This window comes from Lycium barbarum, chromosome 3 (genome assembly GCF_019175385.1).
Source record: "Lycium barbarum isolate Lr01 chromosome 3, ASM1917538v2, whole genome shotgun sequence".
Taxonomy (NCBI): domain Eukaryota; kingdom Viridiplantae; phylum Streptophyta; class Magnoliopsida; order Solanales; family Solanaceae; genus Lycium; species Lycium barbarum.
The window spans coordinates 134198780-134215439 of NC_083339.1; the positions used below are offsets into that span (position 1 = coordinate 134198780).

The following is a 16660-nucleotide window of genomic DNA, read 5'->3' on the forward strand; positions in this document are numbered from 1 at the left end:
TGAAGAAGAAGTGTAAAAAGTAAAAAAAAGAAGAGAAATAAAGGGTGGGATAGCTAAACATACTTTGTGGAAAAGGGTGGGAAACACAATTGTAGAGACACTAGTTGTGGTCTATTATTACTTGAACCCAAGTAAACCTAAATCATTGTGAGTGAAAAACTGAATCTAGCTTCTATAATGATCAATGGAATCTTCATGTGGTTTTAAAAAAAAAAAAATCTCCATGCGGTCAAGGATTTTTGATCTCCCCCACCTCTTGTAACATTATAGGGAACAATCCTACTTTCTTCATGGAACTATTTTTTTGCCCAAGTGTTGTCCCTTTACCATACTTCATTAGTTGATCTGCCACATTTTGTCCGTCACATTTCGTCAAACACACTTGGACGACGTCGTTTTCTCTAAATATACTTCATTCTTGAAAACCCTTTTGCCCTTGAAGGCCTAACACAAAACACAACACAAAAATTCCAAAAGTACCCAAAATTACCAATTCCAGTCCAAACTTAACCCAAATTCACCATTCCAGTCACCAATCCCCCCATCAGTCTTTCCTTTTTACCCCCAAAAATAACTTTCCTCAGGTATCCCTAAATTCTCCCCTCTCCATAAAACAACACACAAATTCACACACCCGCAAGAACTAAAACACAGCAAAGCTCAAATCTTTTAGCTTATTATCGCACATCATTATTTCAAAATCATCACCCATGTTCCATTTTCTTGGATGATGCTTTCCCTTTATTATTACAGCACCAGTGGCAAGAACAAGAACAAGAACAACCTCTTCCTAGATATTTCAGTTCTTGATAATATTTCAAACTTAATTTTTTCTTTACCAAAACCCCAACTTTCTTGTAAATTGTTCTTTTTCTTCAATGCAACCCCAGGATCTTCACCTGTAAACCCTCCATAGACAATCTTTTCTCCGATCCATGTCGGACCCACAACCCTCTTCCTCTTCTTCTCCGATCCAACAAGAAAACAAACCCGAAAATAATAACAACAACAACAACAACAGTACTAATAGTAATAATCATGCTAATAATAACAGTATTAGTAGTAGTACTAGTAATATAGTTGTTAGTAGAAGACAGAGGCCAGCTAGGGAGTGTACTAAAAGGGCGGCGGCCAGATTACAGGCCGCCGCCCAGGCAGAGGCGGAGGCTGCCGCCTCTGCTAAGTTGAGGAAGAAAAAGGGTGTTAGTAGGAAGCAAAAGTTAGCAGCTAGGTTATTGAGGGATGAGGAGGATGATGAAGAGAAGTTTCTAGAAGGTTATGATGATGATGATGATGAGGTGGAAGAAGGTGAAGATGGTGGGAGGAAACAATGTGGCAAGATTGTGACTCAGCTGGTAGGAGAGCCCGAAGAATCGCAGTTGCCTCGGTGGAATTTACGGTCTATGTGGCAGTTAGCTTCAATATTGAATTTCTTGAATGTATGTATGTTTGAAGGTGAATAAAGTTTGTAACTTTATGTTGATAAATGGTTGTTTACTTACTTGTTTTGTTTTGTGGGGTTGTAGGTTTTTAGGCCTTTGTTGAATATTAGAGTGGAGTTTTCAGCTGAGGAATTTGAAACAGCATTGATTTCTCCAAATGATACACTTGGTGATATACACATGCCATTGCTAAAGGTTGGTGAATTTGTTCTAACTTCAGTTGCTTTTTGGTGCAATTTTGAGCTTTTTATGTGCTCAGTTGGGTGCTGCCTTCTCACTTAACTGTAGTTGTTCTTGGTGCTGTGGTGACTCCTTTTACAAAGCTGCCAAGTTTTATTTGTGAACCTTTAAATTTACTCTAGAAAGTTGACTTGCATTATCTCCTGCTTGATATCAGAAAAGAGTGTATGCCCCATTTTTAAAACTAGCATTCTCTGCTCTCCTGTGTCGTTTTCTTCACTGGGAGTGAGGATGCCTGCAAAGTTTGCACCTTTTAACCTTTAATGCTGTTAAAAGGGCTGTGGAACTATTTGAGTAGAGAAATACTGATTTTCTGTTATATATTGTGCAAAGTCCTTGAATCTGTATGAAAATGTTTCTCAAGAAGCATGTAGGATTAACTTTAAAGTGACTTTTTACATGCATAACAATGCAGCTATACCTTGGGATATATGCAGATTGGTCTAAATTTACTTAAGTGGCTAGAATCAGTTAGAGAAGCATCGTTTTCAATCTCTTTCTGGTGAAGGAGTTGTGTCTTTTGTGGACCTAATCCTTAGATGTATGTCTTTGCTCTTTGGTCCAACAAACATGCATTCAACTGGGAGGAGGTTGGGATAAGTAGTATAGCTTATTACACGGTGCTGACATTGCCCATAAGTGCTGTTTATCAGAATTGCGTACTTTTGAGCAGATTAAATATTAACCTTAAATGAAAAAAGTTTTGTATGTATTTAAAGTTAGTGGAAGAAGTGTGTGACAGGCATAAATTTTTTTACTATGAAGATATCTCTTTTAGGATCCAGGTCATCCTTCCTGAAATTGATATACGGAAATCTCAGCCTATAATGGTCCAAGTTGTTGCAAATGTGGGATTTCACTGGGTTGTTGTTGTTGTTGTTGTTGTTGTTGTTGCAAATGAGACCGAGAGAAACTAAATGGAGAAAGTTAATATAACATATTAGCAGTATTTTGCTGATCTGGATCTCTTCCTGACTTTTCTGCAGAGTGCAGACCATGTTAGTGGCCTAATGGGTTGTAAAACCTTTTATGATATAGATGTTAGAAACCAAATAGCTGGCGTTCTTTGAGTTGGGCATATGTCCTGCTGATTTTGACATAACCAAAGAAGGATCCATCATGTTTGGTCCTGCTCGTGATGGAGAAATGCTGTCTTGTGTGCATATAAGTACTGCTCTTGTTCCATGTTTAGTCAGGTTAAACTTAACTCTTTTGAGGAAGGTGGTGTAGCGTTTGAGGGGTTTGCTGGAGAAATTTCATGTGTGACAGATTAAGTATTCGAAGGAGGACTCCCTATTTTTATCCAAGTAAATATGATACTCTTTGAAGGAACAACCAAAAGAAGGATGGCTTACGTTTGGAGTGAACATGCTTGACAGATTAGAAAAATCATCCCATGCTTGACAGATTAGAAAGTCTGCATTCAAATCCACCATTTTACTAGGCACACGATCTTTGCCTCCTTACTTTATCCCCATTCTCATTGTCCTTGAGCTTTACCTTAACATTGTTTTACTGGTTAAGAAGATTCTTTTCTTTCCTCTAGCTAAATTTTATGTTCTATAGGGAGGCTACTCAAGAGACATAATTTTCTCTCCTTGAGCTTTTTGTTTAAAGCAGTGATTCCAATATTTCAGTGAAAAAACTCAATAAAAGGAAAGATAATTGAATGATTTGAATCACCAGTGATACATGTATATAGCATTTTCTTTCCTAGTAATTGTACTAACGTTTTTGTAACTTGATTTGCTTGAAATACTTTGACATTGAATTCTACCAATGTATGGTTTTTCTGTTTTCTTATTTCTATTTCTTTTCCTGTCTCTGTAGGCAATCCCACCGGTTACGCGAATGGCACTTGGACACAATACATGGATTACTGTTTTGTGCAGGAAATTAAGAGATTGGTGGCATTGGGTAACTTACCATTTAATCAGACCGAGTGAGCTTTTGTTGTGCATATGCTTAAATAGTTAACTGATAAGTTTCTGCAGGTCGCAGAGGGGGAACTACCTATAGTTGCTGCACAAGGGTGAGTAACATATATTTTTGTTCTTGAAGTGCATTTAGTTTGTGTATGTACTTATCAAAAAAAAGTTCGTGTATATTAACAAGTACCTTTGGAGTTACAGGGCTGAAATTGAAGCTTATAGTGCACTAGATCCTGCAGTTCGCGTGGTGATTTTGAAAGCATTATGTGATATTCGTGTTGAGGTATTCCGAATCTAAATCTTTTTTCTCCGTTATTCCTGCCACCTGCGGGTTATCATTCCTGCCACCTGTGGGTTATCGATGATTCTTGAAGGCTAATGATTTCTTAAACCATCTTTGGTCCCATTCTCATAAAAGTATGTATTATACTCAGGAAAGATGCTAGAGTTGTACTAGAGTTGTCCTTAGACAGTTTTTAGGAAACTTATCCAGAAAAGATTTTTTTTTCTTTAAAAAGGAAAATATCTATTTGAGTTGTCAGCTATGTTGCTCGGACTCAGGTGCGGGTGTCGGATACGGGTATGGATCTCTAGATGTCGGATTCTTCATGATCTAAATTTTAAGATTCTTGGGTACGGATTTAGGTATGGATACGGGTGCGGGGATTCGGCAAAAAATAATTCTAAAAATAGAGTTATAAAACCTAAATTATGAGATATTATGGGGAAAACTTGAGGAGAAAATATGATCGAGAGTAGAATCTTGGAAGGATATAAAAGGAAAAGGAGTGACATAGAAATTTCTATATACAAGTTATTCCATTTTTTTCAATTTCGCCATAGCTTTTGTTTTGATTACATAAATCATTGAATCTGTCATGAATTTCTCCCTCGATTTAGGTCAAAGTACCCAAAAATTGGTTAACCAGATCGGCTACGGATCCCACACTCACATCCATGTCGTCATCTGAAAATTTTAAATTAGATGCGCATTTGAGGTCCAAATATGGTTGTTTATTGTGCAGCAAGAAGATATTCGTAACTACATGGACGAAAACTTGAAACAAGGTGTTCACCTCTCACTTTTCCGGAAAGAACGTATTGGCGGTGATTCTCATGGAATTTCTTACTGGTAAGATAACTTCAGTCACAATGCTTCCATGTTTCTTAGATATTGCACATAATAGCGACAATGTTGTTATAGGCTCGCTTAAAGCACGCGTAAGTACTGAAGCTCAGTGAAGTCCCGGTTGCGCTTCGCCTCGCTTAATTGGCGCATTAGTGTGAGCGTCAAGGTGCTAAAGCATGTGCACCTGCACCTATGAGTTTTGTCTTTAAAAGAACAACTTCATACATAGTTTAACTATAGTTCTTCCATTCTTTTCTCCAAATAATACATTTTTCTGTTTATATTTACATTATCTTGTATCACATTTCTTATTCTTTAGTATTTTTTATTCGTTGGCGCTTTTCTTTGCTAAAGCCCACACTTCAATTAGTGCTTTGTGCTTAAAGATCCAATAGACTTTGATGCTCTTTTGCGCTTTTTGCTTACTTTGAATAGGGACTTTTATAAGTTCTCACAGCACTTGGCGGAGAATAGTATTTTCTCGTGGTCAATGCTCATTGCTAAAGTCTGTTTTTACTTCATTTGCAGGTATGAGGATGATCCCATCATTGGGCATCGACTCTACCGAGAGATTAGAAAGATCGAAGTCAAGAAAGGAAAGGGCAAGAATGTGCAGCCAATACCTAGCTCATGTTACCAGTGGGAAACTGTTGCAACTAATTTGGACGAATTCCTGGATGTTTCTGTAAGTTCTTATCATGGTCAATCGCTTATATTCTATCCATTTTGTTTTAGTTTTCAAAAAATAATGCTGGAAAGATCGCCGGAAAGTCCTTACATCATTAGTTATTGAGTTTTCAATAATTTTACTGTATTAACTTTTAATTTCGTTTTCTTTTCCTCTATTTGTGAATGCTTTGTATATTGTGAGTAACTTAGATTTTTAGTCGCAAACTAGATACTTCCTCTGTCCCAATTTATGTGATATAGTTTGACTAGGGATGGAGTTTAAGAAAGAAATGAAGACTTTTGAAATTTGTGGTCTAAAACAAGCCATAGGTTTTTGTGTGGTTGTAAATCATTTCATTAATGGTGAAGGGGAAGTTTTAAGTTAAATTATTTCTGAATATAGAAATGTTTCATTCAGTTATTTCTTAAAAAAATAATAATATAGAAATGTATCATTCTTTTTGGAACAGACTAAAAAGGAAAGTGTATCACATAAATTGGGACAAAGGGAGTATTTATTAAAAAATAGAAGTTATACTGGTTAATAAGAAACAAGGATATCTACTTAGAAGATGAGAATGTAAGGGGCCATTTGGTTGGAGGGATTAAGTGGGTTATTCCGGTATGAAATTTGGGAATTAATCAGTCCCGTGATTGGTTGAGGGTATTATGTGAAACCAGGAAAAATGATTATCTATCCCATATAGAAGGGGAGATACATAATCTTAGTTATAATCCCAGGATAACCTGGATTTGAACCAAACGACTCCTACGGGTATAATGGGAAAAGGGGAAAATTAAACTAACTTAGCAATATTTTAGATACTAGACATAGAGTAGGTAGTAGTAGGGGTGTATATTCACTTTGCAGTTTGGTTCTATATTACCTGGATTGATGTTTCAATTTTTGGTTTCGAAAAAATGCAATCTTATCCAGACCCAACTAGGTTCGGTTTGGTTTTTCTCCATTCAGTGTGTGGTGCAAAATAAATTTCAAAGAAAAAGCAGTCACGTCCATGGAAAATTGTCTTTGGTGGTCTAATAATCAAACTCTAAGCAAATGCATTTTTGTCCTATCCCTAAAAAATTATTATTATTTGGAAATGTGGTTGGTTGGTTATTAACTTATTTCCTTTATTAACTGGGTTGATAAGTAGTCTACTTAAATCTGGGCCAAAAGGCATTTCTTTTATGATAATTGCAGTCTGAATAATTAACTGTTCAATTCACGTCGTGAGGCAGTTTTAGCCAACACTAGGAAGGAAACGTATTTGAGGCAAGAAGATATTTGGAAACAAGATGATATACAGATTCTGAATGATCTTGCTTGATTTTTTCTTAAAAGTAATTAGTTGCCTGATTGTCTTTGTGCTAGTTTAGACACAAACTTGTAAAACCATGAAAAACTCTAGCTTTTATTTATCTATCAGTTTTTTGAATTTTTGTTGTGATGAGCCATTGCATGCATAGGACATGGATGCTTCTGATGCCAAAGAAGTCTGTCTTAGGAAGTAACTATTGAGTTTTAAGTGCTGATAAGATATTAACATTTAATGTGTAGATCAATGAGAAAAGAGAAAAAGCTGTGGGTCCTCGTTAACTTTATCAGTTGTAGGACCTTTTGTCTTGAATGGAGGGGGTCAAGCATTGAAATAATACTGCACATTACAAAGTGTATCATGTACAAACTTCCTCCCTGTAACGAGCTAATGAAATCGAGAACTCTTCAACTATCAAAGCCATAACCTATTTAACACAAGAAGAAGTTTTCGAACAGTTCCCATGATATAAATGGTGCAAATAGAGATGATTGTTGTCTTCAATTCCTTCTATACATATTTGCTTTACATCTGCCTCTTGTCTACCTATTATGTCGAGTCAGGCAGACTTCATGCACCATCAGCCAAGAAGAAAAGGCGACCTTTTTATGATCTGTAGTCTCCAAATCATTTGCAAGCCTGTTGTGAAACTTCTATGTAGCAATTGATAAGATTTGATAGAATGACTTCACAGTGCATTGACTGTTTTGTGCACTCCGTAACAGAGAGTTGAAAGATCGAGCTACCCCAACACTCTCTCCTCTGTCTCTCTCTCTATCTCTCCGTCAGTAATTTCTTCTAAAATAGGTTGTCCACCCTTTTTTAGAAGAATTGTGGCGCTTCATTAATTATTTGCGCTGAGAAAATGTCATCATCAGAGAGCAGACTGCATACACATTTCTGTTCTGCATTGAACTAATTGTTGCTGCTGTATCTGCTGGAAAATTAAATTTGGAACCAGAAATCAAATGGTGGTTCAGAATTAAAAGGGATATTTCCCCGGAAAGATATCCATAAACTGGCTTACAACCTACAGAAAAGGGAAATTTGAGTTTCGAACCTATTGTGCAGGAATCTTTGGAGAAACGCATTGTGGATAAGCCTACAAACTGTTGAACCTTGTCGAATCATGAAACATACCAAATAGGCCATGGTCTTGTATATGATTGCGTCCATCATATACAAGGGTTTGCAGTTTTAAACCCTTGTCATTAACTTCGTGCTTTTGAGTCCTCCAGGTTACATGTTTCCTGCTGAGAAACCAATGGTTACACTCTTCTACCCAGAAGATGAGAAATGAAGTTGCGTGTCTTTTCTATTTTTAGCTCGACAGTGCAGATGACATGGAACGTAATTCTTACGATTTAGAACCATAAATTCTTTGTCGTATTTTGAATTCTATTCTACTGCAAGTTGTCACTATACTTGTAAATTTTTCTTGCTCCAAAGTAACAATTGGGGATGATCAAAACCAGATGCATCCATTTATGTTATCATGCCGCATTTATCAGCTATCTGATGTGCACTGGAAGTGATAATGGACTATTGCTGAAAGGTTGGTGAGGCGCTGGCTATGATACTAGAATGCTGCTTTAAGATTTCAATCTGAATCTTATTGTGTAATCAGATTGTGTTTTAGCAGCATAGAGAAGTGTGAGTGAGATGTGAATTGTTGGTGGAGTGGAATAGGCAGTGACAGTAACATTGTTTCTTTGTTGTTTATGGTTTGTGAAGGAAAGATGGGGATGAGGGAGACCATGAATTATATGCTGACATGGGCTTTATTTCCTCGGCAATGTATCTGAGGGATTTGCCTGCGATTCATAAATTTTGCTTCTTTTATTTGTGCTGTTAAAAGTTGGTATACCAATCGTTGTTGGTGCCGACATGGGTTCTTTTTTCATGACGAAGCTTTTGAGGAATTTACCTGTAAGTGAAAAAGTGAAATTTAGTGCTCTCTTTTAGAAATTAGAATGTAAATCCAAGTTCAGCAATGAGCTTTAACCACTAGTCTTTCTTTTTCATTTCTTAATATCATCCTTTGCCTTCCTGATCTTGTGGGGATTGACTTCTGTTTTTGTCATGTGTGTTTTAAGATTTTACAAACTTTAATTGACAAGACTAGAAACCTCAACAACAACAACAACAACAACATCATACCCAGTGAAATCCCACAAAGTGGGCTCTGGGGAGAGTAGAGTGTACGCATATCTTACCCCTACCTTGGGAGATAGAGATGCAGTTTCTGATACCCTCTGCACAAGGACAAGCAATTTGGTGACAACAACTTAAATTTGAAGTGAATTAACAAAGTGTGTGTAGGTGTATATGTGTATACTGTGCAAAAAACGCACACCCCACTGCGTTAAATCTGGTAAGGCTGAGTATAAGCGGAAGTAGCTTTACAGTTGGTATGACGTGTGTGTGTTTTCATTGCTGGATTGGTTTTATTTGAATCAGTAAGCTTTTCAGATGAACCTTGCAATTTTCATCTGTAAAATTTCCCCTCCCTACTAAAATGAAGCAATTTGAAAGTTGTAACCACCTTTTTGATTTGAGGACATTAATCCCAGCTTAATACCATCACTTTCCCCTTAACACTATTTGATGACCCAACTCATTTGCTTCGTTTGTTCTCTATTTCCTTTCTCTTTTTATTTCCTACAACACTATTGTCTCATTGTGAAGTACCTTCTCTATGACTACAGGAGAAGCTATTCTCGAGTAAAAATAGAACAGAGGCTTCTGTTGGAAAGAAGTTGAAAAATGACATGCTTCCTGAGGTTGAAAGGGTCCACAAGGTAATCTATGATTCATTGTCCCGAGCTCTGAGCTGTTCTGTTATCCAATGCCTTCATATTATGGGACTGGGGGTATTGAGATTGTGTTTTGTGCAGAGGAAAGAGAAATTGCTGAAGAAACAACATAGACAGGCATTGATGCTTGATAACATGCTAAATATGGATGGTCTTGCTGGTGGGCGCTCCTTGCGTGATAGGAAGCGCGTGACTTACACATTTGGTAAGTGCACATTACTTTGTCCTGCTTATGTGGTGGTTAAGTATTTGTTGTCTAATTGGGCATTGGTTATTGCTCAGATGATTATGATCGGTCAATTAATGAGGCTATCAAGATAACCAAGTAAGGATGATTTTTTATTGGCTAGTCTCCCTGTCTGAGTCATTAGTAATATGCTGACATGTTTGTTCTTTCCTGTCTCACGTCAGGAATGGTCAACCATCCGCAGAACCACCTACTTTGAGGAGAGAAGCTTCTATGAAGCATGAAACTTCTATAAATGGTGGATTGGATAGTCCTCCACACTTGTCTCAACGTGTGTCTTTCAGAGTGCATTCTCCTAAATCACCCGAATACGATGAATATGACGAAGACCAACAAGATGAACAATTAGATCGAAGGTATTTGCTCCATATGTTTTGAGATCTCTTTGGGTCTTTCCTTCAATGACTAATTGGTACTCTTCATACTTGTAGCAACCGTAGGAGGCAGAGACCCCAACGCTATTCTGCATCAGAGTTTATTGAAGCATTATCCGAGAATGAGGCAGATCCTGACAGTGATGACGATATAATGGGTGAAGCGGTTTATGATGACGAATATTTGAGGAAACGAAAACAGCAGAAGATTTCAAGTAGCTCGGAAGGAGATGATGAGTACCATTGGGATGAAGAAAATCCTGAAGATGAAGAAGAGGAGGATGAAGATGAAGATTCCCCAAGTGCTAGTGAGGAGAGCGATGATGAGCCACCGAGTCGGAGATTTAAGAAACTTCCGGGCCGCACAAGAAGAGAAACCAAGTTGAGGTCAGTGGGCAACCTTCAGTCAGGTTTAAGACGAAGTAACAGGGCAACCAGAAACCGCATCAATTATAGCCATTTAGAGATGTCAGAATCAGAGACCGAGTCAATGCAACCTGAGAAGTCAAATGGATCTGAAGAGCACTATGATGATGCAAGTGATAATGCAGATTTCTCAATGGGTAGTGAAGACACGGAGGAAAATAATGAGAATGAGAATGACAATGACAATGAGGAGGTGAAAGTTGAGCAACCGGTTGATGATGTGCCATTTGAGATGGCAGCGGCAGATCAAAATGATGTACCAAAGAGAACAAGCAGTCCAGATCAAGATGATGTTGAAAGTGGACGGAAACCGCGCTTTCTTGATCTCAATGAGCTTGCCCCAGGTTCTGGATTCGACGATGGTCCTAATTCAGAGATGAAAGATGAAGGTGCAGATGACTTCTGATGTCTTACCCTGAGATTCTGTTGCGTGTAGTTTGGTCTTGCAAGCTGATTATATGATAGTTAAGTCTGAAAATACTGTGGCCACTCCACGATAAAAGCAAAGGAGTTTCCCATGGAAAATTTTGGCAACTGTGATGCAGTTTGTTTATCCTTAGTGGAGCTAATCGGAACTGAGAAAATTATGTAGATTGAGTAGTCAAATTTTTTAGCATATCTGCATTCACCTATGAGGAGTGGTGGGGAAATTCGGTTAGAGTTTCCTTTCTTGTTCGCTGTACAATAACATTATTACTAATACTGTAACAGAAATGTCGCTTTTAGATGCTTAGAATCATTAATGTAGTTAGATGCTTGGTGCCATTTTCCTCCCGAGTCTGATATGTTGAGTATGAGTGGGTTCCAGGTAAGTTTGTAATATGCTTGCACGATAATGTTCTCCAATTTTGGGTTTATGCAAAAAAGGTAGTTTGATAACCTTATACAATTCCCATATTGGAGCATCCCACCATTAATGGCAATTACAGTTGTGACCAGAACCTTCTGTGTTACGGCTAGTCTTCCTTTTCTCTGCTGTGTGTTTGCTAGTTTCACTATCTGTTTGTGTTGAGAGATTCAGAAGGCATTTCTTTGCATCTTCTTTCCAAGATTTTGGGCATACAATATGAATAGAGGCTTATTTGTCCAGGTTGGAATTGCACATAACTTTCCTAAGCTAAAGATGCGAGTGCTGTCAAAAATCTGTCAATTTTTGACTGTATTTGTCTGTCTTTACCAACTGCAATTCAAATTTCCAGTGAAAGAAACCTCAGCCATCAGAACCTCTGCAACAACATATGAAAATTCCCGGCTTGCTTGAACACCAAAATCTGTTTGTGTTATAAAAGATGGTGTACTATCGTGGATTGTAAAACATCTTTCTAGCTTTAGTCCTACGATGTTAGTACGGTTACCAGGGCTCTGTATTTCTTTTTCTGTTCGTTTGTGACAACAGACCAGCTAGTGAAAATAAGTACAGAACATAAATTACTAAACCAAACCATCTATAAAGGACGGATAAGAAATACAAATAGCATGAACGCAAAATAGTAATCGCATGGAATTAACTTGTTAAAGGTTCTAATTTACAGCGACGCAAAACTAAAGTTTAGGGAGGGTGTTACTAACTACTATTACAGAAGTCCTAACATTTACGGAGTACCCTTGTACATCTAAAAACTTATACTACTACATAATTAGTCTAAGCTAAGACTACCAAGTTTCAAACCCAAGTGCCTCTCAGAAGAGGACGAATTGAAGTAGTTTCACCAAAAGTCCTGACCAAATCCGAACAAGACGGATCATGTTCATACTCTGCTTCTTCACCTCCTTCAGTTTCCGTCTTCAGTTCCAATCCCAACTCCTCTTCTATATCATTAGAAGCAGATATCAGCAAAAACTCACACCCTTCATAGTTCAAAAAATCCGGTGGGTCCGCTGGATGATACCTCAAGTGCCCAAATTCACCTTGCAAATGTGCTGGGAATGTCGCTTTCCTCTTATTTTGCAGCCCCCTAAACTGCGATCCACTTCCATGTTGTTCCGGGTTCTTGATTTGAATCAGAAATGACCCTTCTCTCTTTATGTTCAACTCCTCCTGAGGTTCATTTTTCTCATCCTCAGCTGGAAATTCAAGCTTGTAAACCAAATGAGTATGCACTCTCTTCTTTGGATTATGCTTCAATATTCGATAAATTCCTTCTCCTACAGCTCTAGCTGGGGCAACTACACGGTGTCCTCTAGTTGAGGTGTCGTATTCTTCACCCTTTAGAGCTGCTTTTACATCGTCAATTTTCGTCGTTACCATTTCGACGAAACCCCAATAAGGACGGTGCCCTGTTTTCTTACTAGGATCAGGTAGACTTTTCCTCCCCATTACAATGAGCCGAAGCAAAGGTTCTTTTTCAATATTAACTTCTTGCTTACCATTTCCTCCTTCAGCGCCCGAATTCTCCTTATTTGAGGAAATGTCACGGTTGGGTTTTTCAGGGTCTATGTGGGAACCGAGTTCTTTACCTTCTTTGCCGGAATGAGGATCTTGTTTGACTTCGATGGAATGTTCGCCTGATTCAGGACGGAGTACGATGTATAAGCGTTGGACATCGTTGGGGTTATGTGCTTCTTGTTTGCCAACTTTTGGTCGGTAAAAGAAGAATATTTCACCTCTTTCCTGCACCAATAATTGTGGAAATTAATCATCTTTATGTCACGAACTTGTGGGAACATACTACATATATTTGTAAGATGGGCGAATACGTAGACAGTCCCCTAAATTTGTATGTATGTTATTAGATATTCCAACTGTGATGTATTATAATTGAATACTTAAATACATGATAAAAGTCTTTTTCATATTTTCAAGCGAGCATATTTTCAAGCGCCCCTTATTTAGACAGGTTAATCTTATTATATATTTCCTATAGGACTTGACATTTATATAACCAAGTTTTTAAACCTCAAAAATACATTCTTCCTATTCAAAATCGAGTATTTAAAAGTTTTATGTAACAAAGTAAACCTTTTTCTCCATGTAATCCCTCATAAAATGGAGTAATTACTGAATGCTTTATGCTTAGTGTGAAGGCTATGTTCTTTAGGAATTAGCATACTGACTTAAAGTTTAAATTATCCAGCGATAACAAATAAATTTATTATGAAGGAGAATATTAAAAAAAAGTGAAGAAAATCGTGTTTCTTGATTATATTAACTAAAACAAAAGTTAACAGCCTTTATATAGACTTTAGTAGTCGAAAAAGTGAAGTGGGAAAATGTGAATTTGAAACTATTGTCAATTTGAAGTGGAAAAGATTTATACTTATGGTTGATTCACAATCGACCACAATTGCAGAAGGTTAGTTGAATTCAAATTCAAAATATTTGGTCAAGTTAAATATTACAATTCTATCCAATATGATTATCTCGTTGATGGAATAATTTAGCTTTTAGAGTTAAAAAGTTGTTTAATATTTGAAGGATCAACCAATATTTATATTTATACTTTTATAATAATGTAAATATATTACCACCTATAATAATGTAAATATATTACCACCAATTGAAATATGCTTTGAGGTTTGCGACTAATTGAAGCTAATGCGTATACTTTAAATGTTAGCAAATTTACGGTGGGTGCTTGAAAACACGCGATTTTTTTTCAAACTATCAATTTTTTTGAACTAAAAATGTCTAAAAATACACTTCATTATGTACTCAAGTGCTCAATTAAAAGAGTATTGAGAGTATAATTATGTCTAAAAAAATATTGATATATTTCAGGAGCTATCAATGTATTTACTCCTTCCGTCTCAAAATATTTATCTTCCTTACTAAAAAATACTTATCTCAAAATATTTATTGTTTTTATTTACGCAAGATAATATTAAGTAGTTTTTTCCCATTTTACCATTGCATTAATTATATCACTAGGCTGATTTTGTGAGTTCACATACCAACATTTAAGAGATCTTATCATTAACGAAAATGAGTAAATATTTATTGAGGAGAGAGAATATGATGAAATATACTCCCTCCGGATAAAAAATTGTCCACTTTGCCTTTTTTTCTCGGGTAAAAAAAGTGTCTATTCATCAAATTAAAAAAAATCAAGAAAGAATTAATTTTATTTTTTTAAAATTGCTCCTATTAAGTGTTATATGATCAAATCCCAATACTTATTTAATTAGAAATAATTTAATCAAATTATCTATTTTTATCTTGGAGTTAATATTTTTTTAAGCGATGTGTAAATAATTAAGTGAACTTTTTTTTTTTATCCGAAGAGAGTAATATGTAAGAGGGTAAAAATTAAAATAGTCAAAATGCTACTCTTATAAATACTTTCTGCATGCAAGACGGAGGGAGTAAGCTATGAAAAATTAAAGGCAGACAAGTACCTGAACTTGAACGTTGGATTCAGTTTTGGTCTTCGATTCCTCGCCTTGTCCCATGGCTGAAATTTTGTCTTGGAAAGCAGCAACGGCTGAGTGAGTTGAGAGAAGTGAGATTTTAAGATAAAGTCCAGAGAACTCTAGTTAATTATTAATTAATATATAGTTAATGGAGGGAGAAAAGGTTAAGACCACGTATGCTCCGTGCTAATGATACGTGTTGCTCATTTTGCGCATCTTACTATCCACGTTTCAACTAGTGAAACGCTGTCTTAACAAGCTTAACTGCAGCACACCAGGTCAGCAGCTAAGGCATTTGAAACATATGTAATATTATAAACTAGTTTCGTAGAAATGGAGAAAAGCTGAGTTAATTCCATCCAAGTTTAGAAAATTTTCTATAAAAATCATTTTTATTTTATTTAGGACAATAAGATCACTCAAGTATTATTATTTTTCTAAAAAAAATACCTAAACACCTTAAAAGCTCCATTCTCTTCTAATTGGCATATTATATCACTAAAGACCCACTTTTTTTTATTTTTATAATAGATATATTTAACTCATTAAACTCATTTAACTAAATTCATGTTTTATAATCAATTAAATATGACATGGTTAGCGGCAAAAGAATCAAATCATACTTTCTATAAGAATCAAATCATACTTTCTATTAAGCCACTTTTTTTAAATCTATTTTTTTAATCCCAATTCAAATATATTATCTTTTAATTAAAATTAAAATTTAAGTGATGTAATCTTTCTATTCAAATTCAAGTTTTTTCAAATATCATATTTTTTTTCACATTAAACGACATATTCTTTCCACCTTAAAATAGAACTACACATATAATACAAAGATTACATTCGTAATGGGATAATTTTTTTAAAAATCTAATTATATTTAAAAAAATAAAGTTAGTTTAAAATTTTCCTCTTTATTTTTAGTTATTTGTTCTTATATATGTAGTTTGTAATTTTTGGCATTTCCATCTCCATACCATTGAGGTCTTTTTATTTCTCATGCAAAGAGGTACATAATTCACTACTATAATACTTTATTTTATGAAATTATATTATTACTCTTATTTTTTATTTTGAAATATTATACTATTAGTCTTATATGAAATATAATTTATTCTTAATTTATTTCATGTTATGATATAGATATTCCAACTTGTCATGTTAATATCTATCAATATATTAAACTAAAGCTTTAAATTAACTCAAATTCAATTTTTTTTTTTAAACTTATATACAGATTTTTAAAACTCTCTTTTAATTCTAATTCATTTAGATTGCATGATAGTTTGTTCCTTTGCCGCTTTTTAACCGAGTCATATTTGATTGGATATAAAATATGAACTTGATTAAATGAGTTTGATGGGTTAAATATGTCTAGTAGTAAAATTAAAAAAATTAGACGTTAGTGACATGACATGCCAACTAGAAGAGGAGGCATTTGAGGTGTTTAGGTACTTTTTGAGTAAAAATAGCGATACTTGAATGACTTTATTGTCCTAAATGAAATAAAGTGACTTTTATAGAAATTTCTCTAAATTGAGTGACTATACAAGGAATTAACTCTAGAAAAACTTCTATAGAGGAAGGAAAGGTAATAAAATATTGAAGATACAATTTGGAAAGGCAAAGAAAACAAAAGCACTCTAAGGGTGTGATTTAGGGTCAATAAATGAGAGGAAAATTATTTAATCTTTTGTTTAAATTCTAGTGAAAG

The 16660-nt window shown here is 35.6% G+C and overlaps 2 protein-coding genes across 2 annotated transcripts; one reads left to right on the top strand and one right to left on the bottom strand.

Annotated features, from left to right (window-relative positions):
- The first annotated feature begins 442 nt into the window (after positions 1 to 442).
- Positions 443 to 11564, top strand: LOC132632698 (DDT domain-containing protein DDR4). The gene is made up of 12 exons (XM_060348739.1): positions 443 to 1439; positions 1527 to 1637; positions 3513 to 3599; positions 3677 to 3714; positions 3815 to 3896; positions 4639 to 4745; positions 5271 to 5427; positions 9439 to 9531; positions 9628 to 9751; positions 9829 to 9871; positions 9958 to 10149; positions 10225 to 11564. Exons 1-12 carry the CDS (start codon positions 936 to 938, stop codon positions 10997 to 10999), a joined length of 2313 nt encoding a protein of 770 aa, XP_060204722.1. The 5' UTR covers positions 443 to 935; the 3' UTR covers positions 11000 to 11564.
- A 508-nt stretch (positions 11565 to 12072) lies between these two features.
- LOC132632699 (uncharacterized) lies at positions 12073 to 15083 on the bottom strand. The gene is made up of 2 exons (XM_060348741.1): positions 14929 to 15083; positions 12073 to 13204 (listed from the first exon to the last, which is right to left on the bottom strand). The coding sequence occupies exons 1-2, from the start codon at positions 14980 to 14982 to the stop codon at positions 12257 to 12259; spliced, it is 1002 nt and encodes a 333-aa protein (XP_060204724.1). The 5' UTR covers positions 14983 to 15083; the 3' UTR covers positions 12073 to 12256.
- Between the last annotated feature and the right edge of the window lie 1577 nt (positions 15084 to 16660).